We start from the raw sequence: 25,564 nt of genomic DNA on the forward strand, positions 1-25,564 counted from the left end.
AGCCAATATTCTCATCACAAACATATAACATAGAAACGATTGAGACATTGAGTATGCTCGTGTATGGGTGAATTTTTAATTCAGAAAAGTGAGTGGAGCAGGCACTTATGTTGGTAACAACAAGATATGAAGTGAGTAGAAAGTGCCAGAAGACAATAGAGAATAAAAAATTTTTTCGCGGCGGTGGTGGGGTTTGAACTGCGACCTTATTGGTACGACAACTCCGCCTGGCAGGTGAGAGCGTGGCTCTACCGTGTGAGCTATCCACGAACACTAAAAATATTCGTTTCAAACCCAAAGTCATTTCTAGATCCCTCTCTCACCCACTTCTTGAGATCGCGATTCGTTCACCACCATCGCGAAGTAATTTTGACCAGCAGTTAAGCTTAATTAGCAATATAATCTCATCAACAAACATATAACACTAGAAAACGATTGAGGACATTGAGTATGCTCCGGGTATGGGTGAATTTTTAATTCAGAAAGTGAGTGGAGCAGGCACTTATGTTGGTAACAACAAGATATTGAAGTGAGTAGAAAAGTGCCAGAAGACAATAGAGAATAAAAAAATTTTTCGCGGCGGTGGTGGGGTTTGAACCTGCGACCTTATTGGTACGACAACTCGCCTGGCAGGTGAGAGCGTGGCTCTACGTGTGAGCTATCCACGACACTAAAAATATTCGTTTCAAACCAAAGTCATTTCTAGATCCCTCTCTCACCACTTCTTGAGATCGCCGATTCGTTCACCACCATCGCGAAGTAATTTTGACCAGCAGTTAAGCTTAATAGCCAATATTCTCATCACAAACATATAACATAGAAACGATTGAGACATTGAGTATGCTCGGTGTATGGGGTGAATTTTTAATTCAGAAAAGTGAGTGGAGCAGGCACTTATGTTGGTAACAACAAGATATGAAGTGAGTAGAAAAGTGCCAGAAGACAATAGAGAATAAAAAATTTTTCGCGGCGTGGTGGGGTTTGAACCTGCGACCTTATTGGTACGACAACTCCCTGGCAGGTGAGAGCGTGGCTCTAACGTGAGTATCCACGAACACTAAAAAATTCGTTTCAAACCCAAAGTCATTTCTAGATCCCTCTCTCACCACTTCTTGAGATCGCCGTTCGTTCACCACCATCGCGAAGTAATTTTGACCAGCAGTTAAGCTTAATAGCCAATATTCTCATCACAAACATATAACATAGAAACGATTGAGACATTGAGTATGCTCGGTGTATGGGTGAATTTTTAATTCAGAAAAGTGAGTGGAGCAGGCACTTATGTTGGTAACAACAAGATATGAAGTGAGTAGAAAAGTGCCAGAAGACAAAGAATATTTTTAGTGTTCGTGGTGCTCACCTAGACACAAGCTCTCACCTGCAGCGGGTTGTGTACCTAGGTCGCAGGTTCAACCCACCACGCGCGAAAAATTTTTTATCCTATTGTCTTCTGGCACTTCTACTCACTCATATCTTGTTGTTACCACATATGCGCTCACTCACTTTCTGAATAAATTTAATACCGAGCATAACTCAATGTCTCATCGTTCTAGTTATATTTTTGATAGAATATTGGCTATTAAGTTATGCTGTCAATTACTCGGTGGATGGTAACGAAATGGTGATCTAGGAAGTGGGTGAAGAGGGATCTAGAATGACTTGAAGTGAAACGAATATTTTTAGTGTTCGTGGATGCTCACACGGTTAAGCACGCTCTCCCTGCCAGGCGGAGTTGTCGTACCAAAAGGTCGAGGTTCAAACCCCACAACGCCGCGAAAAATTTTTTTTCTCTATGTCTTCTGGCACTTTTCTACTCACTTCATATCTTGTTGTTACAACATAAGTGCTGCCACTCACTTTTCTGAATTAAAATTCACCCATACACCGGAGCATACTCAATGTCTCAATCGTTCTATGTTATATGTTTGTATGAGAATATGTATTAGCTTAATGCTGGTCAAAATTACTTCGCGATGGTGGTGAACGAATCGGCGATCTAAAAGAAGTGGTGAGAGGAGGTCTAGAAATGACTTTGGTTTGAAACGAATATTTTTAGTGTTCGTGGATAGCTCACACGGTAGAGCCACGCTCTCACCTGCCAGGCGGAGTTGTCGTACCAATAAGGTCGCAGGTTCAAACCCACCACCGCCGCGAAAAAATTTTTTATTCTCTATTGTCTTCTGGCACTTTTCTACTCACTTCATATCTTGTTGTTACCAACATAAGTGCCTGCTCCACTCACTTTTCTGAATTAAAAATTCACCCATACACCGGAGCATACTCAATGTCTCAATCGTTTCTATGTTATATGTTGTGATGAGAATATTGGCTATTAAGCTTAACTGCTGGTCAAAATTACTTCGCGATGGTGGTGAACGAATCGGCGATCTCAAGAAGTGGGTGAGAGAGGGATCTAGAAATGACTTTGGGTTTGAAACGAATATTTTTAGTGTTCGTGGATAGCTCACACGGTAGAGCCACGCTCTCACCTGCCAGGCGGAGTTGTCGTACCAATAAGGTCGCAGGTTCAAACCCCACCACCGCCGCGAAAAAATTTTTTATTCTCTATTGTCTTCTGGCACTTTTCTACTCACTTCATATCTTGTTGTTACCAACATAAGTGCCTGCTCCACTCACTTTTCTGAATTAAAAATTCACCCCATACACCGGAGCATACTCAATGTCTCAATCGTTTCTATGTTATATGTTTGTGATGAGAATATTGGCTATTAAGCTTAACTGCTGGTCAAAATTACTTCGCGATGGTGGTGAACGAATCGGCGATCTCAAGAAGTGGGTGAGAGAGGGATCTAGAAATGACTTTGGGTTTGAAACGAATATTTTTAGTGTTCGTGGATAGCTCACACGGTAGAGCCACGCTCTCACCTGCCAGGCGGAGTTGTCGTACCAATAAGGTCGCAGGTTCAAACCCCACCACCGCCGCGAAAAAAAATTTTATTCTCTATTGTCTTCTGGCACTTTTCTACTCACTTCATATCTTGTTGTTACCAACATAAGTGCCTGCTCCACTCACTTTTCTGAATTAAAAATTCACCCCATACACCGGAGCATACTCAATGTCTCAATCGTTTCTATGTTATATGTTTGTGATGAGAATATTGGCTATTAAGCTTAACTGCTGGTCAAAATTACTTCGCGATGGTGGTGAACGAATCGGCGATCTCAAGAAGTGGGTGAGAGAGGGATCTAGAAATGACTTTGGGTTTGAAACGAATATTTTTAGTGTTCGTGGATAGCTCACACGGTAGAGCCACGCTCTCACCTGCCAGGCGGAGTTGTCGTACCAATAAGGTCGCAGGTTCAAACCCCACCACCGCCGCGAAAAAATTTTTTATTCTCTATTGTCTTCTGGCACTTTTCTACTCACTTCATATCTCAATGCGCTTTACAAGTGCTCCCTAGCCAACAGCAAACTTAACATGTAGGACGATATAATTGTTTTTTATTCCGACAGAGACAACGCTGTTAACGGATAGGTACTCATCTTAAGTACTCTGAGAGAATGTGAGTCAAGAGCTCTTTCTAATGACTCAACTATGCGCCGCTGGACATGGACTAGACAGAGAGATGACCTGCTCTTGTAAAAGTATTCTCTATTTCAATTAGGCTCTCTTTAAATAAAACTTTCTTTGGTGCTAGATAAAGTCTAGACCTTACAGATAAAAGATCTTCCGTTCTCCTTGCGCTGATAAGACCTAAGTGATAATTTCGAAAGCGCCTTTTAAACAATAAAGGAAGAAAAAACTAAAGGAAGAAAAAGACGTGGAATATTACTCGGGTGAAAATAGCAGCGGTCTGACATACATTAAAGATCAAACTCGTTGCGGGAGGCCAAGACGTGCTTCGAACATCAGTAATCAAGTCGAAAACATGATTCTGGTAAATCGACGTGTTTAGACAAACTGACATGGCGAAAGAGGTATGAATTTCAAAGGAAAGGGTACACCACGTCGAAGCAGTGATCCTTGGATACAGGAAAGTGCCGGGTGGGTCCCACGAATGTTGACAAGTGGCGTGAAAGAGCAACGGAAAACAATAATTTTCTCCAAACTACGAGTATTAAAAAGGTATGAAGGCGATGGGCGGGTGATGTCTTGATTCAGCAAATAATCACTGGAGAGAGTCATGGGTCCAACGTGACCCAGAGAACAAACGAAATACCGACACAAGAACTCTCCGTGCCCCCCAAAAAGTTCAAAGTTGTGGCGTCGGCTAGAACAGTGCTGCTCACGATTTTCTGGGACTTTGAAGGTGTTGTTCATATCAAATTCTAGGAATAGGGAAAGACAGTAATTTCTGATCAATATATTGGCACGCTGGAAAAATTGAGAGCCCTACTGAAAAGAGTGCGACCCCATGCGATATTGCAACACGATAAGGCACGACCCCACACGATTCAGCTACACGAGTCAGCAGACTCAAACCGCACTGAGGTAAATGGATTACCGCATCCACTCTACAGTCCCCTTCAGACTTCTTCTAATTCCCTAAATTGAAGGAGGATCTCAAAGGAAACTACTATGAAAGCGACACGGACGTGATCTTAGTGTAGAGAAAGAGGACGTCAACTTTTTTTTTTTTTTTTTAAATTATCCGACGGGGTGTGTGAAATGATGCGGCGTTGGCAGCTCTGTGATGATTGTGACGGTGGCTATGTCAAAAAAATAAAGTATGCAATCTTTAGCTGAGATTTCAAGCTTTCTTTCGTTATATTGTTTAACGAATTATTCTTAAAAATGAGAGTTATTACTGAAATTGCAAAACATGTCAGCCTACCATCGTATTATAGGCGTTTGTTGTTGTCACTTTTCATATCTTTTTCAATACGGTCACATTGTTCCCAGACCCAGACCCATTGTTCTTTTGCTTACCTAAACTTCTAAAACGGTGTGGCGAAAATCACCACCGTTTCTACCAGCAGATTTTCTGGGTCTACCTTATTTTTCAACCTCCGTCCGTCGGTCTGAAGGCGTGGCCGATAAAGAAGTGGTCAATTTATTTTCTTCCGATTTTCGCTTTTTGACTTCGGATTCTTGAAGTTTTCAAATTTACGATAGTTTTGATACTAAATGTTAACTTTCTAAATTAAGGAAAGGAGAAATTATTTTTTGATACAGTATTTATTTTATTTTTAATTCTGAATTTTAGAAGGAGTGGTGTGGGGAGAAAATTGTCATTTTTTAGGATTTAAAAATTTTTAATTTCATAATCTTAATCAGCGGAAAATGCACAATATGTATGATACTAATAACGATATTTCTACAAGAAAAATTATTCTGAGTGGAAATATCTTTATTTTAACAGTTTGAGGGTCTGGATAATTTGATAAGGTTGTAGAAAAGGAAACCCCATTGTGCCTTGGTATATTCTTTATAATTGTAGTCAATCGACTTTGGAGTCAAATATTCAATAAATTTGCCACCAATCACCTGATCAGCTAAATAAAGTGGGATAAAAATTGAGCCTTTTTAACACCTTTTCCTCCGATGAGGTGAAAATTAATTGCCGATTGTCTAAACAGGATTCGAACCAATGACCCTCACATAATATGGTGATGTGACTATGCATTGACAGATGTGTGTGCACCACCGTCGTCACCCGAGATAGACATCTTGATGTAGGAAGTGTTTGATCTCGTTGTGGTTCCCTTAATGTTAAGGTCTCAAGGTTTCGTTTGATCTGGCGGTTGTTTGTGAGAGCGGTAAAGCCGAGATGTTTATTGTTTTAATTGCCTGTATCCCGTTCGATGATGATGATGATGATGATGATGCTGATTAGGGTGACGACGACGACGGTGACGACGACGACGACAACGATGATGATGATGATGATGATGATGATGATGATGATGATGATGATGATGATGATGATGATGATGATGATGATAATGAGGCGAGATGGTCGAGTGAATTAAGTATTTCACTGCCACTCAGGAGGCTTGGGCTCGAAACCCGCTGCCGACAGATCTTTTTCCTTGATAAAGGAACGTTGTCCCAAACATCCCCCGAACCTTCTGATCTGAAAGCGAGTGTCATACCACAAGACCACATAGCCGCACAACCTACTTACTTTATTCTCTGGCTTTTCATCGAAAAGACGATCGATACATACATTGAATTCCTCCAGAGCCATTAGGCCCATTAAACCGAAGTTTATCCCGGTTTCTACAGCGTGAAACGGACAATAGCAATTGCTTGCTATCTTTTGGATAGGACGCTAGTCTATCACAAAGTACTTTCAACCAGATTAACAGACCAAGTTACCCAAATCACTGCTGGGTGAACAGGAGGTGGGATCAGAAAAAAAAAATATGACTGCACTCAGAATCGATCTCTGACTTGAAGTGAGTGCTATGCTAACTGAGCTATCGGGACCCTTTTCAATTTTTTGTACTTTCCATTGTTAATTTTATCGATTTCATGGCGCCCTAGGATAAAACTGAACACCCTCGATTTCATAGATATAATTTTGAGGATTCAACTATAGAAAAGAGCTATTATCCAACAATTATACGACGGCAGTACAATTGCGCCAAGATTAAAACGCAGGGCTTTTTTGTTTTTGTTTTGTTTTTTTTTTGTTGTTGTTGTTGTTGTGTGTGTGTGTGTGTGTGTGTGTGCGCGCAGAGAATTTGGGTCGACGTGACATGACGAGACCGACCTCTCTTTTGTCTGTGGTCGGAAGTGAGGACGGAACATATAGAGCAGTAAAGTTAGGTGCCCCAAACGTAAACAAAGGTCGAGAAGCACGTGGCAAACCACATGTTCCTGTTTTGACAGCTCACGTTCCAATGTAAATAATAGAAAAAAATAACCTTTAAAATTTGGCTGTTAGGTGGCAAAAGAAACACATATTCATAAATACTCGATCATGCATCAAATAATGTCTAGATATGGATATTTTATGAACAAAAGGTAAAATTTTCTAAAATTTATCAAAAGTTACAGTCTATCTATTTTTAGACCAGAGCAAATTATTGCGCTGGTGTGAACAAAACGAGAATTATTCGGAGCCTGATTTTCATAATAATTTAGCCTTATATTATTATTTCTGCAACTGTTAGATTTTATGTAAACATATTTTCAATACTGAAAGTGTATTGCCTACAACTCAAACTACAAAATTGGGAGACCTATATTGTGCGTAAATTATTCCGGTCCCTAACGGAAATCACTAGCAACTTGTTATTGTTTACGTTTGGGGCACCTAACTTTACTGCTCTATATGTGGGTGAAATCAGACTTGGGTATTGTAATGTGGTATTTATTAAGGTGGAGATTAAATTTTAAAATTTATGAAAATTAGTAATAATTCTCCACAACACACCAAGGAGCATTTTACATAGGTTGTCAGCTCCTGCACTCACAGAATCGCCCTAGAAATAATGATTAAATTATAGAGGTCTACAAATCCTATTATTTCCCCGTTACATATTACAAGAAATATTAACCAGTAATGATTAATGGCACGTATAATTGTCTAAGGATATAACCTTCACAATACAATAGGTAATGAATAAATCAAGTTCCAGTCCCACTGATAATTGACAATATAAGTAAGTCGGATTTATTCTGTTTTAAATAGTATGGTATGTTTTTACGTGTTTTCAATGTTTATGATTCATCATTGAGCACTAACAAAGGGAAAAAAAAAACACAATATTTTTTATTGTCGTATTTCTTATATTGGTGGCATCTGAGGTCCTTAGCCGGACTGGCCGTCTCTCAGGTCTTGCTTGAAAGGGTGCCGTTTAAAGCAATGGTTGGACAGCTCTTCCTATGTCCGTGCTAGGAGCGATGGAAATCTAGTTTAAACTCTCCTAATACGACCATTGTTTTGATCATCCTCGGCCGCCGTTGTATTTTGTGCAAGAGCTTTTCTCTTTAAATTTTAGGAGGGGGAAAACTATAATAGTTAGGGGGTTTGGGAGGGGGGGGGGGAGACTTTTTAAAAAAAAAGTTTTCCACCTCCCAAAACCCCCTACTAGAATAATATTAAAAAAAAAACAAAGAATACTGGTGATGTAGGAGCTTTCGGAAGGCCTCCCGAGTTTAAACTTTGACTAATCTATAAAGGTTTGTACTATATACTTTAAAATGCTTCTATATGATGACAAATTGAATAAATAAACACATGACAAAAGATCAACGGTGAAAATACAAATCGGAAGGAGCCTGGGGATGTTGTAGCTTATGGAAGGTATCCCCAAGTGTCATATTACTAACTCGGCTTTAAAACCGCAATATGCTGCCGAAATTTTCATGACACGCACACGATCTCCTTCGGCCTTCAACTTCAGTGATGACTCACGGATTGAACCGGAAATAAAGCATGACTTCAGCTTCTCGATTGTGACATCACTTCGGTTTGTTCTTTGTTTATTTCACCGAATTCATCAAAGGATAACGATCACTGTAACTTGAGAAGCAGGATAACAAATAGTACAACTCACAAAAGGTAGGAGTTCTTTATTGTTTGAGAAGTATTACTTGGGGAATGATTTGAACAAGGAAAATGACGCTAATAGTTGTAGAAGTACCAAGACAAGAGAACAGTGGTGGCAGCTGAAGGCGGCGGACTGAATTGAATAGAATAATTCCACTTCCACTTCCATCTCCTCGGGAAAGCCCGTTTTCTTGTTTTTAAAAATATCCATACAGTACAGAACTGGTATGAGAATCTAGTTAGAACCAAAAGAAAAGATAAGCACTGCAATGTTTTGAATTAAGAAAAAATAATTATATTGGCGCAAAATACAAAGACTAAGACTAAGAAGATATGTAACCTTACCGGCCTAGGCCTAGACCACCACCACCAAGTACCAAGACTTTATTTTTAAAGCTATCCTGATAGACTCAGTCTCAGTAGAGGAAGGGTAAGATAGGCACTTCGATAAAATTTTCAAACTCAAAATATCTTGATTTGACTCAGTCAGGGGGATGGGACTTGAAAAAACATAAAATTTGATATCTTATTTGTTTCTCTACGACCTACGGTTCCAGAGTTATTTATATTTTTCTATTGAAATTTTTTGTCAATTTTACAGAGAGAATCTGTGATCTCACTGCTGCCTCAAAACCAGCATCTCGCGGGGATCGGGAAATTTTGAGTTTTACAGTCAACATGGCCCACTTATTGTTTTCAGTAATTTTGTTTCAATTAAAAAATAATTGGCAAGTCTTAGGTATCATTTTAATGGTCAGAAAATAAGCTTTATTTTCATATAAATCATTTTTATGGATGGAAAGTATGGAAAAAATTAAGGATAAATGAAAAAGGGGAAAAATATGAGGTTTTTGTCCTAAAAAGTGGGGTTGATGGCGGAAAAAATAAAATAATGAGCGAGTGTATCAATTTTGATTAAATTTGGCAGAGATATTCTTCAATTAATTGTTTATCGATGTATGAAGTATAATTAAAATGTATCCATAATTTAAAAAGTTCTTATAATTCAAAAATTTATAAATTTTTATTACATAAGCTTTCTGAGAAATACAATCAGGAATTAAGAATTAAATACACCGTTAGAAAGCTTGTTTTATGCCTTTTATAATGATACCAAAGTTAGTCACATAGGTTCACAAATAACGCCATGGTGACCAAAACAGTAAAGGGTCAAAAATAAAGTTCCAAAAAACGAGTTTCACCTTACAGTGAGCCTATCGGCGGCCACTGGACTGGAGTTATCAAAGTGCCTAGGTAAGAAGATCCTTGTTCACGTTCAATTTCTAAGTAATCAAGATAACGGGGAAAAATCTCAAGATCAAATTCGAATCAGAAATCAAGAACAGTAGAAGACGCTTTCGTTGTGAGTCACGTCAGTTTTATTATGAGTCAGGGAGTGTGTGTCAGTGAAAAAATCTTTATTATTTAATCTTCTGAAGATTTGTCTATTTAATCACAATCACAAACCCTACTTATAAGAGTTGGATTATCACACACATGATATGTGTGCATCTGGCTTCATGGAATATTTGGCTATTCAGCGTCTTATTCACATAAGAAGACCAACGCTAGATTACACTTACAACTTACACCACATATATATATATATATATATATTATTAATAATATTAAAAAGGAACTGTGTTTTCAGTCCACCAGTGGACTGAATACACAGCTGTGTTTTCAGTTCACCGGAAGAGATTATAATTTTATACGGGCTGAACTGTTTGACTGAGCGCGAGAAGTCGAGGTGGCCGGCTGATTTAGCACAACGTGTAGGGTGGGTTAGGTGTTCAAGCTCCTTTCTAGGCATACTATTTTCTTTCTTTCTTTTTTTTTTCATTTATTTATTGTTTTTTTTTATACTCCCTTGGCAAACAAATTCTTAATTTTCAACTTCAAGACGTTGACACCATTCCTAGTGACTTGAGAAGTTTGAACGACATTTAACATTTTTTATATTTTATATTTATTTACATTAACTCACTTTTAATATTATTATTTTGATTTAGAACACAGTGAGACGTCAAAATTTATTGCTTTGTGCATTCCTTGTACGTAACAATACGAGTCGGGAGAAAAACGAAACAAAAACAAACAAACAAAATATAAAAAAAAAGAAAGAAAACAAAACAAAAAAATGTTAAGAGAACAACTTTATAGTTATAGGGTCTTGGATATGTTTGAGGGATATCACAGAGAGAGGGAGATAGAGAGAGAGAGAGTGGGGGTGGGAGAGATTAGAGATGGAAAGAGAGATAGATAGGGCTAGTAGAAAGGAAGAAATGGGATACCAGTCAAAAAATTCTTAATTTTCAACTTAACACGTTGACACCATTCCTGGTGACTTGAGAAGTTTGAACGACATTTAACATTTTAAAAATTTATTTCCTTTTACTAACTTTAATGTTATTATTTTAATTTAGAACGAGACGTCAAAATTTATTGCCTTGTGCATTCCTTGTACGTAACAATATGAGCCAGGAAAAAAACGAACAAACAAAAAAAAAAAAGTTAACAAATTTAGAGTTATAGGGTCTTGAATATGTTTGAGGAAGCGTCAGAGAGAGAGAGAGAGAGGAGAAAGAGATAGATAGGGCTAGTATAAAGGAAGAAATGGGATACCATAAAAAAATTTCTAGTTTTACAAGACACGATAGACAATGAACAATAGACTAGCTCTACAAGCCAAAGGACTAGGAATGATTGTGAAAGAGAAAGACGTTGGAAGAAGACAAAGTCAAGACTGCCCGGGGCGGGGGGGGGGGGGTGCACAGGCGAGCTCGAGGCCAGTGATCGATGTGAAAAGTGGCCAAATAGAACCTTACTTGGACAAACAATACCAAAACTCTGATCTCCTTGGAAAAAATCATCAGTTTTGATAATCACAAAAATTCTAACGGACTAGGAAAGATAGATGTAATTGTTAAATTTAAATTGATTATAGAAACATTATTCTCTGTGTGGCCAATTTTGACCAAATCGGTCAGGCCAATGGCTATCTAACAGCCACTGTAAGAATCTCGGGCTCCCGATTTCGAGCAACTCTCATCAAGACTTTCCGAGAGTAAATAAAACGCTGTAAATGATATTGTTCAGCCGTCAAATTGCCATAAATTTTATGCCTGTCCATTTTTGATGATGCCTAACCTATAATAGGCTCAGTATCAATGTGGCCAATATTGATTAAGGTAAGTATCGACGATATTTGGTCCTTTTTAAATATTTTTATTTCCGGTGGACTGAATACACAGCTGTGTTTTCAGTCCACTGGTGGACTGAAAACACAGTTCTTATTAAAAAGTACACTCTGCATGAACATGTGACTCATGAATCAGTTAAATTTTATCTTTAAATTTATTTCCTTTTTAACGTTTTAGCAAAATGAACACCACAGCTACATCAAATCTCACAGTAACAACAGCTACCCCTGTGTCTTTAAATACCACTGGCAGTGGAGGTGCTGGCGGCAAAGATGATTCAGATGGTGACGGTCAGTTTTCATTATATTACAGTAATACTTGCTTACTTACTTATGGATTGTTTCCAGTACAGGTCCTTTTATAGGTCCTCTTCGCCAGACTCTATTTCTTCATCGTCTTTGTGATTTAAGTTTCTTCCGGTTTTACGATCTAAAGCGCATTTATTATCGTAGTGTTTTTATGCACCTCCGTTGACGGTGTATCTTAACGGATCGTTTTTATACACCTCCGTCACGCATGCGCATTCCACCCAATTTCATTAGCGATATTGTGTTTCTGTATTTGGACATGGCGAAAGTTATATTGTGACATCTGTAGAATGTTTTTGTTAATAAATTTATATAAAAATGATAATAATTTTAAAAATCGAAATATAAAACCAGAAAATAGAAGTTGCATTGAAGGTAAAATAATGATTTAGAAAGACCTTATTAAATGTGATGAACAGTCAGGTGGCTCCGTAGCGCAGTGGACAAGCTGTCAGACTCCAACCTTGAAAGTACCGGGTTCGATTCCCATTGTTGACTTTTTTTTTTTTATTTACTTTGTTTTTGTTTGCTTTTTTTTTCTTGCTTTTTTTTTTTTTTTTTTTTTTTTTCAAAAACTTTTTATCATTTAAAAAAAAACTTCGATTTTAATTTTCTAAAATTATTTATTTATTTGAGATCAGTATTTGTGTGCCATGTTTCTTTTTACTTCTGATTTTTAAAATTATTGTTATTATTCTTTAATTTATTATCATTGTACATCGGTAATCACTAAGCAGCGTGCTAAACTACAATCTAAAACTATTTAAACCTCATGGACGTATGCAGCAACATTTTCATTAATTTACCATCACCGCCAACGGAGGTGCATAAAAACAGTGCGTTTTTGTACACCTCCAATGGAGGTTTCGTTTCCTTGCATATGAGTTTTTACAAAACAACGGAATCGCAGGGCGAACGAGATTTCATTCTAGTCTTTGTTTCTCATGTCTACTTTCACTTTTCCTTTGACATGTTGAGATCAGGGTTGCAAGTTTGTTTTTTTTTTGGCCAAATTTGAGTTCTTCTGAAGATTTTTGGTTTGGCTTTTTGGCCTTTTTCGAGTCACCAAATGACTGATAGTGGTTTAATTCCATTGAAATCGACTTCTTAAGCCACGAAATACAAATCAAGAGATTTTGGCCCCATTGTTTATTAGTTTATTTTAATCTATTAATAATAGACCTGCTGTTCATTTACATGTGGCTCAAGCTACAATTTATATAGCCTGTGTCTTTTATGCAATTAATTTTAATCATTTAACTACTACACTAAAACTATAATGGATTTAATTATGGCAGCAAAAGTCAGTCTCATTCCGTGGCACACTATTTTTAGTGGTCGGAAAAAACTGGGTGGGATTCCTGACCTCCCATTGTGGGCAGGGAGGCTCTTACTGTGTCTTCTATCCCCCTATATCTGTTTTCCAGCATTTTTTCTGTCTTTGCCTTGGAATTAGATTTCTTGGTTTTGTCCTGGCCCTGGCTGAGAGGGAAACAGTCAAATGTATAGTTTTAAAGAGTTTTGGGAAATGATATTTTTTGTTTTGTCAATCATCTCTCTGTTATGCACTGTATTATTTTTTTTTTACATATGTTGAGTGTGTTCCTTTAAGTACACCGATAGTATGCTCTTGAAATCTACACCTGTTCTCTATTTGAACCAGTTCCCCTTTATCTTAGTTTTTCTTTGGTGTTTTAAATTTAATTGTAATTATGGCGGAAAACACAATAATGACAGGAAAAGCATTTTCTGCATGGGCGACACAATAAATCAAAATCTAATTGAGATTTGGTGATTATAGTTGCTGTTTTTGATAGATCAACTCTTCCTGGAGCTGTGGTAGCAAAATGGTGGCGAAATTTTGCTCCTTTATATTTTTTAAGGATTTTTTACCGAGCGAAAGTGGCGTTTTGAAGACACGAAGGTTTTACTTTCGTTTTTAGAATGGATCAAATGAGGTAAGTGAATCAACAGTTTCCATTTAAGGTTAACTTTATGTTTTGTTTTTAACAAAAGTTAGATGTATTAACTACAATTTGTATGATTTAAAAATTAAAAAAATTATTTCCATCTTTGTTTATAAGTTATTTCCTGCATATTATGTAATCGCGTTATTTTCGTGTCTCCGATGTGACAAAGGAAACTTAATTCTATATATCAGGCAAGCTTTGAAATTTTTAACTACAAATTTGTTCAAGTGACTAAAATTAGGTCTAGGAAACTTGTAAAATTAACAAAACAAAAAAAATTAACATTTTTAGTTGTTTTTAGAGTGAATAATGTGGTATGGGAGATTTCGTGTCTTCAATTTTCTGCCCGTGCACCAAATTTCAATATCCTATTTTATTATTAATTATGATAGAAAGTGTTTGAAAATTGATTGGAGACATTAATCTTGCTCTGATTTTGGGTTTTAAACTTTGATTTTTGGCTTGAAATTTTTGAAAAAGTTTTTTTGAGCAAAATAAAGTTTGGTGTCACCTGCGTGGGCACCATCTGCATGGGCACCAGAAATTCTGAAATATGTGAACTTGGACATTGGTGATGAATATACAGTTCATAAATGTAAACTTTGGTAACATATGCTGAATATTTCAATGTAAGTACAAATCTGAACATTTCTAGCTGTTTAAGACCACACATTGCTAATCAATTGAATTTGTAAACATTTAATATTAAATATATTGATTGCCTCTCTTATCTCAGAATTTTTGTGTCACTACAACATTCACTCTGCTTTTAGGGAGGATGCAGCGTTGGGATCTGACCATCTGATCTAAAAGCATTTTATCCAGTATGAAAATTTTGTAAAGCTACAATACAAGATATTACTCCACAACTGTGAATTTGCTAACCGATATGGATAAAATCCGTAATAGCAACTAAGTACTGAATTACATGTTGAAAGGAAAAAATGCTGTACGACTTGCCAAAATGTTCCAGAAAAAAAATTTGTTATCAGATTTTAGACTTATTTATATATATCTTTTTATTAGATTTATATGCTACATCATTTCATATCCTCACACTAGAAACCTCTGTGGTGTAGCAAACAACAGTTATAAGTGTGAGTATTTGTTCTTAAAAACACCTTTCGTATGCGCAATTATAAGCCTTATTTTCTCAAGAGAGTAATCAAATATGTTTAAAGCAGTGGAAATCAAATATGCTTAAAGCAGTGCTTTTGTCATCAACTATGTCTTTATATATTGCTTTTACTTTTATACCAGGTACTGGAGGAGAGGGAGTTTCACCGTGCAGTTCTCCCAAGGAATAGCGGGCCAATTTATTTATGCGCATGTGCAGAGCAGAGTGTGTGATTTGTGAAAGAGGATCCTCCAGACACCTATTCCTGGGTTGTTGTCACCCGTTTTGACAATACAATTGAAAACAAGGACCCATTTTTTTTTCAAAGTTGAAATGAAAGTTTAAAATGCTACAAAAAATATTTTTTCGTTATTTGTCTCATGTAATTATCCCCCTTGTTGTATAATAAAGTTAGTTTCTATACAAAGTACAAAATATATTCTGTTTGTTATTTATTTTAAAAAAGTGGACCTGTGTACGTGTATTTTGAGTCATTTTTCACTTCAGATTGTTAACATTTCTTTTCATTTTGCATTTCCATGTAAATCAGGGTCACCGGATTGACCTACTTTTTAAAGTTACATAATCGTCTCCTGCTCATAATTTTTACAAATTCTGAATCATCATATTTCAAGCTTTAAAATGATATATGACACTTATTTGTAGATAAAAGATGGAAATTGACAAAAATGGGCCTGTCAAAGTAGATGATTTCAGATCTAGTCTGTTTTCCGCCTTATATAACTTTGTTACTATCGCATTTTCTTTCTTTTTACTGACTTTGATATGATGTAAATGTGTAGTGCTGTAAAACCCTTAAAAACAAAACAAACAAACAACAATAATTTGCTAACTTGCATCCCTGCTTATAAACTCTGCCATATTGATTTATATGAGAAATCAGTTTTTAATATGTTGTTTTTGGGTTTTTTTCTTCCATTTTCAGCTGTTATTATTGCCTGCATTGTCATCGCTATCGTCATCATTGTAGCAGCCATTATTGCATTTTTATTGCTTCGAAAGAAAAGAATGTAAGTATCCAATATCCTCAGATTTAGAGAGTGTGATTACTTAGTTGCATACTCCCTATACTTATTATAATTTGAAGTCAATATTTTAAAAGCATTATGACTGTATTTCAATTTAAATAAGCGTCATATATGCGACACATTTGTCTTTGTCAATAGGCACTCCTGTTTTCAGCTCGCTCGGGGTGCAAAACAATTTTTACTCTATACACTGTATTAGTAATTTATAGGAACATCCAAAAGCAAATGCTTATAACTCGTAACCAGTTTTTCAAATTCTTAAAGAGGAGGGAAATTAAACCAGTTTCAATAAGTATGATTTACTGAAAAATCAAAATGCTCTGTCGAGGTTATTCACACCCTCATGTTCTCTCACTTTTCTTGCATGAAACATACCTCTGTTAGTATATAGCACACTACTGGTGAACCAAGCATTGTAATATTGACAACCTCTTGAGGTGTGGTCAGGAGTGGGAGAGCTGCTGTTGCATTAGACAAGGACAATATACCAAGAAGAGGGATATTAGAACGAATCAACAGTCACAATGAAATAATTAGACTCTCGACTTTGGCTTCACCTCTCTGGGGAAGAATAGTGTCCAGACCAATTCACAGATATAGAATATCTTGAATTATGATTTCATACAGACATACACTAAAGTACAAGTCCCTTCACCGCTTGTCCTTATTCTATGCTATAATGTTGCATAATGTGATAGAGTAAGTATTGGTCTTGCTTACATACTTATCCGAACCAGTGACCACCTGAACTCTTGCCCTTTGGTCTGTGCCATGACGTCGAAGTTAGACGTCTTTTGTAGTTGTTCCAGGTGACTAAACAGTGTGTTACTGATGCTTGGATGTGGTGGGAGGAATGTGCATCTCAGGTCTTCAAGAGGTTGACATTCCAGCAAGTGGTGTGTTACTGTTTTATTGGGGTGTTCACATAAGGACCAGGAATGGGACGTGTCTTTTGTAATTTTGCTTAAATGACTGTTGGGCGATATGTTTTTTGTTCTTAGTTGAAAGATGCTGGTGAAGTATTGGTCTAACTACAAAATGAAAAGAAAATATTTTGAATTATTTTTCAATGGGTCAGTGACTGTTTCAAGCATGCAACTTAGTCCAGATCAGAGGGGAAATGTTTCTTTACTATTACTGTAATTGGTATGACATTTAAAAAATCTGAATCCGCTCATAAAGTCTTATCTATTGTTTCAGGAGGACTACTTATTAAGAGAGACTGCCATAGTTTTGTTAATGGAGGGCAAAATAGTCATTCATTCCGACCCCTCAAAATAAGTCTCCAAGGTCAGGATCATGAGTTTTGAACATGATTCATTTTTTAAATATATGATCTGGAGATAAGGCGTGACATGCGTTGATTTGGGTGTTTTTGTTTTTGGATATTTTAATTAATTTTTATTTTTCTCTTATTTGCAACAATATCACCGCTATTAATTTTTTTGTATTCGTCTTAGGTCGCAAATGATGGATGCTGAGAAGAAAAATCAAATTCAAATGTCTTCTGCTCGTAATGCTGGTGTGTACCAAGACTTGACTGTATCTGTCAACCCAGATGAAAAGCCACCTGCAAGTCCTGAACACGAAAGATTAAAGGCAGCAGAGGATGCTTAGGTTAAATGTTATTTTTAAACTCGCTACTTCTTTAAATTTCATTGGTAACATAAATAACAGACCTGCCTTTTTTACATTTTAAATCGTTGAATGCAGATTTTTTCCTGGTTAACTAAAATTTAAGAGGAAAATTATTGAAGATATTTATGCTTCAAATTATCTCTGATTCTTTTTGTGTTGGAAGTACCTAACATGCTGGCAAAATTATTTCCTTTTTTTTGGGGGGGGGGGGCGGGGGGTTGAAGAACACTTTTTGCTTTGTCCATCGATTGAAATAACCTCTTAACTTGTCAAGTTACAGACATGAGTGTGAGTCTTTTTAACGACGAGTTAAGGCCCATCTTAATGGATCAATCGTGAAGTAAAATATTTTTGTTGTTTTGTTGGGGGTTTTTTTTAGGGGGGGGGGGGAGTGGAGCTAGAATTAAAAAGGTTGCTTTTTCAATGTACTGCAGTGTTCTAGGGCATTTCAAAGTAGAAGGTCATGTGCAACAAGATGAAAAGGTTGATATAGATTTTTTAAAATGAAATTCTGAGTTGGCTTCAAAATCACAACAGATTTAGTGCTTGGGAGCGGGTCTGTATAAATTGGTCATTTGTTTCTAATGAGAATTACATTTGTTCATTGTCTTGCATTACTTGCATCAAGATCCATACACTGTAACATAGACGGAGCATACTTGATGGAAGAGTTAAACTATTAATATGAAATGTTACAATGTAGAATTAAAGTTTTATTGATTTTCTTGCCTCCTTTAAGCTGCCCTTTGTGAATTTTGTTTTATCTCTACAGATACATCATTAATCCCTCTTAAGCGTTCTCAATCTATACATATAATAGTTGTATGTTGGTGTCTTATTTTATCTGATATAAGCTAAATGCTTTCCAAAGTTTGAAAATATATATATTCAGACGCATTTTATGTCATTTAACTCCTTCAGCAATTTGTTGATGTAATATTTATTAATGTGTATACATTTTTTAAAGAAATCAGACAGAATTCAAATTGTTGTAAAGTGACATTTTCGTGTATATATATGGATTTTTTAACTGTGTGTCAAATATTTTGTGTAAGTTTTTGTATTACTTTTTCTATTTGTAATATCAAAACATGGAATTGTTGAATTTGGTGCTCCAAACAATTTTTATCACATAACAGCTTCAAAAGGAACAAAATGTCAAGCATAGAATCTTTTGGGCTCAAGCCCTTCCTCAGCCAATAACAAAAAACATAAATACATCACTTAAAAACTAGAGACGTCAGAGAAATATTTCTTTGTCATCTGTCTGGTCTTTCAATGATTAATATTTTTATTGGCTGAAGAAGGGTTTGAAGGGTTCCATGTTTGATATTTTTATTTTAAGCTGTTATATCCATTTTTGTTTATTACATTTTACAGTACACAGCTTCTAGCAGCTTAGTATCATTTTAACTTTTATCACACGTGTATATGAAAAATGATGTGTCTTAAAACCACCAGCTTCAGTTTTGAGAGTTAGTTTGTCCCTGGTGTTAGTTTTGATGGAAAATTCTGACCGAAAACAAAAAGGACATGTCTTATTCCATGTCTACATGAATGTACCGTTGTTTTGAAAACATTCCGTCTCATGCCATCCCAGTGACCTAATTTATTTTTTTTAATTTACCGTTTTTTAAAAATTCACTTTTTTATATATTGACAATAGGATGTGTATTGACTGAGAATTAACAGAATCAAGATTTTTTTTAAATGATATTGGATCCATACCTTACAGTTGCTAAAGTTAAATTATAATTCAGCAGAGGCGAAAAATTTGGTTTTATATGTTTTACTCATTGAATCATTGCAGGTATATTAGTTCATTTTGAAATAAGGAGCTCAGAGATTGAATATGTAATGCATTATTTTTAAAAATTCAGCATTATATTATTCATTGTTAGCAGTATTAGATATTCAAACATGTAACAAACTTATGATCTTTGACTATCCCATCATTTTCTTATTAGTGGCACTGAAATTACTTAGCAGAATCACATGTGATCCCAAATCCCCAAATCAACCAAACATTTTAAAACTAAGACAGCAGTGGTTCTTTTCCATGTTACAGTTTTTAAGACACATACATTTGGTAGCTTTACTACAGGAGTCCAAATTGATTAATTTGTCTGTGTTAATACAGTTCCTAGTTTTAAAATGTAGCTCAGGCTATAGATATTGGCTATGATGTGTATATGAGTATATGTAATGTTATAATTATCAACATCTTGACCCAATACTATTATTGTTTGGGTTTTTTATTTTTGTTCTTTCTTCTTTTTTTTTTCTCCCTCTTTTGAGATCAAATTTGTTAGTTGATTTTTACGGTTCCTCGTTAGAGAGAAAGAAGGGGGGAGGAGGCGCAAACAATTTTCTTTCTTTCTTTTCTTTTCTTTTTTTTTTTTTTTTTTCCAATTTTGGTCACTTCTGTCTCTCTTTCATTTTAGTCTTTTTTGTTGTTGTTTTTTTACATATTAGGTGTCATTGTAGTTAAAGCATAGTCATCTGAATATTCATGTTAACTGATATTAACTTTTTAACTTGGATAGCTTGATATGAAATTTTTTTTTTTTGAGTATCCTTAACCGAGTAATAGCAGTATGAATACTCGTTTTCACATTATATTTGATATTTTATTATATGTTGCACTCATAATATTAAACTGCTATTTTTACAACTATTTCATTTTGAAAATAAAATGAGTTTTTATTCTAGATGGAATAAACTGCATTGTATTTCATTTGCTTTTTACTGTTTTGTATATATTATCGGCTTGTCTTAAAGTTATGAAATTTCAGGCTTTGTTTTGGTTATATGTTTTGAATGTTTACACACCATCTGGAATTCATCATTGAGCTGATATTGACTCGGCTATTGACTGTTGTAAATTTTGATTAAAAAAACATATACTGGCTTTCTTTAAGAAGTTGTAAAATCAGAATCTACTGACAGATTCTCTTCTGATTTCTTACTTTTTTATTAATTGTTTGATGAGTTTAATAGTCCCTGCAAATCAGATACCTAGGAATGCAAGAATAATGGTTTCAACATTTTCTATGATAGAGGCAAAGTCACTAATTTGTTTTCTAACTCATATTATTTGTATTTTCACTTTCTATTAGTCTCTGTTTATTTTATGTTTAGGAAATAGGACGATACTTCAGCTCTGATGGCTTTTTTTTCATACTGCCTCTTTTTTTTTTCTTCGGTCCTCTTAACGGTTGTAGTGAATATAGTCCCCACCTATCCCCAACTGTGCGATGCAGTATGGTGCCCCTGGTTGGGGTCTTTTGACCTCCAACGGTGGGTGGGGAGGTCACAATTTCTGTCTTCTATCCCCCTTAAGTTTCCTTTTCCAAGTTGCTTTCTATCTTTGTCTTGGAATGAGATTACTTGGTTTTGTTCTGGCCTTGGCTGAGGGGAAACAGTCAAATAACCAGTGTTGGTTTAGGGGGATGATTTTTTTTTTTCCTTGTATATCATCTCTGTTATATATATGTTATAGTTTTTTTCTGAAATATATTCTTTATGATGGGATCCTGTTATTGTTTCTAGATGAGACTTTAGGTGATTTCAAACTAAATACTCTCACTCTTTGAACCTCGTTCTGTTCCCTATTTGAAACTGTCTTACTTTTTCTTGGGTGCTTTTTCATGTAATGCTAGCATTCTCTGACAATCTTATTTTCTTCCTTTCTACTGCCACTGATATGACCCAGATATGTCACAAGTGCTGTAAAACCCTTAAAAACAAACCATTTATCATCTGTCATTTGATTTTAATGACCTGTGATAGGTCTGCATAATGTATGATATTAATGTTTCTTGTCCCTGTTGATCACCATCAAATGTAACTAAATACCCTATATTTTTATATTGGTAAATAGTAACTTCTACGGAGTCACATCTATTTATTTTTAAAACTATTCTGACAGGACTTTTACACATAATACCTGACCACAAAATGTTTTATTCATCGTTTTAAAAAAAATTGTTTTAAAAAATTCATTATTCACCAAAAGTGTAATTCATTATGACTATTTTGCTTTATGCTTGCATTATTAAAACTTTTTAGCTTTAATCATGGTCTCATCTGATCAATCTGGCCAGCTCTTATTCATGAAACTTAATATCAAGCAGTTGGGTTAAGAAAGAAATCATAGCTTAATGTGTTTGATATTCAAGATACGTACTCATGTTGCCAGATTAGCCAGTTATACCGCTTACACAACAACAAACTTTACTATGTCTTTCACTGAACTTTATGATACTGTATTATTACTATAACCCTTTTTAAAGTGGAATGTTAAAATGGTTGTGACTATAAAACATGACAACATTAATTGAATAGACAGTCCAACATACATAAATATTCATTATTCATCAAACTCTTCCCTTTTTCATTTTTTTACATTCAGTTGACAATCCCTTTCCCTAGTTTATCGTCGTCAAGAATATTTTTGAATGTTAATTTCCTCGTCTTTTTTTTTTTTAATTAGAGCTCCCAGTTTATTTATTGTCTGCCTCTAACGACTCTGATTTGATACTCAAAAGTTGCTTGTGCTGTAAACCTCTTACTTAAAGGAAAACAAAGAATAACACATCACACTCTACTACAGATTTGTTTTAATGGATTTAACGTCTTTACATTCAAAGGATTTAGATTTTAGTCCTACTTTTGTGATAGATCGATATTAAATATCCTCATTTCCTTCAACTCAATTCCCGTCTACTTTTATCCAGTGTAACTTGCTGTATAATACAAGGCTGTTGCGACAGGGAGTCCTATCTTATTATGTATCAACAAAGGTCTTTGTAGGAACTAGTGGCTTTTACCAAGGTTAATTGATGTTGTGTTTCATTTTTTATTAGGCAATTGTCAATGGAAATCGTACAAGAACTTAATTTCCAATTAACAAATGGAAATATAAGTAAAATTAAATACTGAACCAAATCAAACAAAAAACGCTCACTTGACTGAGTGGGCAAAACGTTATTCTTATGATTAAGAAGTGAAACTCTGAAGTCGTTTATATGATTAAAATCTACAAACTTTTAACCCACTAGACTTTTTTGTTTAAAACCACTAGACCTATATGATATGCTAACATTTCTCTTTTCCAGATATTCCCCCCCCCCGATTGTTTATAGAGCATTTTACTATTCCAGCAAAATCATCACATTTTCATTTAACTGTCATCTGCATTTTTTGCCAAATTAGGACCTAAAAGTTGCCAAAAAAACCCCAAAATTTGCCAAAAAATTTGCCGAGAACTAAGCGTTTCAATAAAAATTAACACGCGATACAGAGATAAATATATATAAAAGACAATTTATTACATTTAAGGAGGCTACATTTATTAATTTACACAATAGTGTTGTTACAAAGATTTTAAAGGATCATTATCCGTAGAGAGTAGCTTCCCTTGGTTTGGGCCCAGGCAAAGCTGCAACATTTCTCAAGTTTCGCACCTTTTTTTTTCGTTATTTTGTTTTCGCTTCTTTTTTTTTCCCGAAAATTTGCCACGATTTCCCAATTTTGGGAAATTTGCCAAAATTTGCGGATCGCCCTGGTATTTGCGAAAAATGCAGATGACAGATTTAAAGCCCAGATTTGCCCAAGATTTTTCACAAATTTTTTATTTGAAAATTTGGCAAGTCTGTCATTGGATCCAAGGACTTTAGTACTACTACCTGTTCAAATTTGATAAATCTACTGCAATGTTAACATTCTCACTGCCATTCAGTAAGATTCCACCAAGACCAATAAGATTCAATTTTTATGATATGTCATGATTTCAAATTTTACTTTCATTCTTTATTTATTTTCATTGCATATAGTTTGTTGGGTTGTTTAATCTATTTTCATTTTAAACATTTTTTTTTGATTTGATGAAAACAGGAATGCTGCGAATCAGAATTTTAATTCTCAATATCATCATTTTTGTGAGTCATTTTAATGTCATATAAATAACACTGATGTAATGTTATATATTAAATTATAAATATGTTTTTCCTGTCGCTATCAAATTTCTTCTCTCTATTTTAATGAGCTTGATTTTGATACCATATTCTGTTTCATTGTTTTTGTGCCTAATCCTATTGACACAGTCTTTCTGGGACAATTTACTTATTGTGTCCAATATAAAAGCCCTCCCTAATATGGAGTTACTTGGGCCACTTTTCTTGAAAAAGATTAGTGCACTAAAAAACCTTGTGACGGTACCTTTCAAAATCTAATGAGGGAAATCAGTACCAGTACCTAATATTGTTAGATTTAATGTTTTGGGCACACTGATCTTTTACAAGACAAAAGAAAAGTAACCCAAGTATCCTTATATTACTATTACGGTATTAAAACATGCCTTCCCACCACCCAAAGTAGACACCGACCGTTTTATTCTAAATATTTCCATATTATTTTAATTGGAAATTAGGACTCAAAGTTTGAGGAAAATAAGAAAGTTTGAGAAGTTTGTTCTTTAGATGACCTAAAGAGCCATGATTATATAATACATTGAATTATTTCTTTCAATTGGTATATATGCTAAACGTTAATGAGTGGTCATGTACATGGACGTTTACAAGCAGAATATGGTCTTTAAAACTCAAAATTTGTTATTGTATGTTCTTTTGGACGTCGTCATCATAATCATAGTCATCATTAAACGATTTTCATATTCTTTACTTTTTTTTCTCAGAGTATATAATTGGTATTAGTATTATGTAGCTGCAGTGTTTCTTGTAATTGAAAAAAACATTTATTTCAAATGGAGATTGACTATTAAATCTGCCCCACATTGTATTGTCATGCATAAATGACACTTAAACAAGATTCCTCAAGAGATAGAATGGATACTTGGCATATTCTCTCCACCGATGTTATTAATCACTTGTTTTTAAGATTTAAGAATCTGACTAGTTAAGTTCTATAGGGAGAGAAAAAATCAAATGGCAATGATTTTCTGAATAAAACTTTTTCTTTTTTTTTATCAAGTCGATTGATTTATGATACCAATGAGATAATTTAATGCCTCTGATCCTTTCAATAACAAAAAGGCTATACGTCTCATGCTTTGAACTAACTGTACCTGTACATTTACAGTTTGACACAGACAAAATCGTGTGCCTCTGTACATTTTGGAAAGATATCTTTTACTCCATAGATTGATTGATTAAAATGACCCCCAGCTTAAAAATCCCAAACCAAAGACTTCAAAAAAGTCACACTTTTAAGAATTTTTTTGTCTGTGTCCAGTTTCAAATTCAGTCTATGAGGTGAGTGTTTTCACTTTCAAGCTAAAATGTGAAAAAGTTTCTTGTCAGTGTATTGCTACAACATTTAACACCTCAGGAACATTTCTTTTAATTACCTAACTTTTAAAGGATATACATAGATAATATATATATATTGTCTTATGCTAAACATTTGTAACAAGTACTGTGAATCTCCTGAAAAGGTTTTATTTGTAAGTATCATTACTATTCTTCTTATTTGTCTTGTTATATAATAAATATGTCATGATCATCATCATCATCTACTTATTTGATAATTTATGTTTTCTAAAAGTAATGCTCGTGTTGTTTTTTTATTCATCTGTCATGTTTTATTTTTTTTGTTTTTTTTTTTAATGTCGAAATAAATTTTTGACTCCACCAGTATTGTGTGATCTATTTTTTTTTAAATATTTAATTTTAATGATAGATGGGAACTTCCTATTTACTCTTGTTTGTCTTAAAAGGAGTGAAAGTCATTCCGTGCATCTATGTGGTCGAGTGGTATGCCACTCGCCTTCAGATCCAGCTGGGTGGGGTTC

General features: G+C 35.0%; 1 protein-coding gene and 1 long non-coding RNA gene across 3 annotated transcripts in view; both read left to right on the forward strand.

The window, feature by feature from the left end:
• Window positions 1–25,564, forward strand: part of LOC144972041 (uncharacterized) — a 509,884-nt gene that overhangs the window by 50,397 nt on the left and 433,923 nt on the right. The window lies entirely within an intron of this gene.
• Window positions 8,339–25,406, forward strand: LOC144970845 (uncharacterized). 2 transcript variants are annotated; one of them, XM_078910937.1, is made up of 4 exons: window positions 8,339–8,478; window positions 11,847–11,959; window positions 16,011–16,095; window positions 17,574–25,406. In XM_078910937.1, the coding sequence occupies exons 2-4, from the start codon at window positions 11,851–11,853 to the stop codon at window positions 17,728–17,730; spliced, it is 351 nt and encodes a 116-aa protein (XP_078767063.1). In that variant the 5' UTR covers window positions 8,339–8,478; window positions 11,847–11,850; the 3' UTR covers window positions 17,731–25,406. The 2 variants fall into 2 exon arrangements, with proteins under 2 accessions (XP_078767063.1, XP_078767064.1); XM_078910938.1 differs by lacking the exon at window positions 8,339–8,478 and adding an exon at window positions 8,604–8,896.

Source organism: Berghia stephanieae, chromosome 4 (genome assembly GCF_034508935.2).
Source record: "Berghia stephanieae isolate SIO BIC M18660-M18661 chromosome 4, UCSD_Bste_1.3, whole genome shotgun sequence".
Classification (NCBI taxonomy): domain Eukaryota; kingdom Metazoa; phylum Mollusca; class Gastropoda; order Nudibranchia; family Aeolidiidae; genus Berghia; species Berghia stephanieae.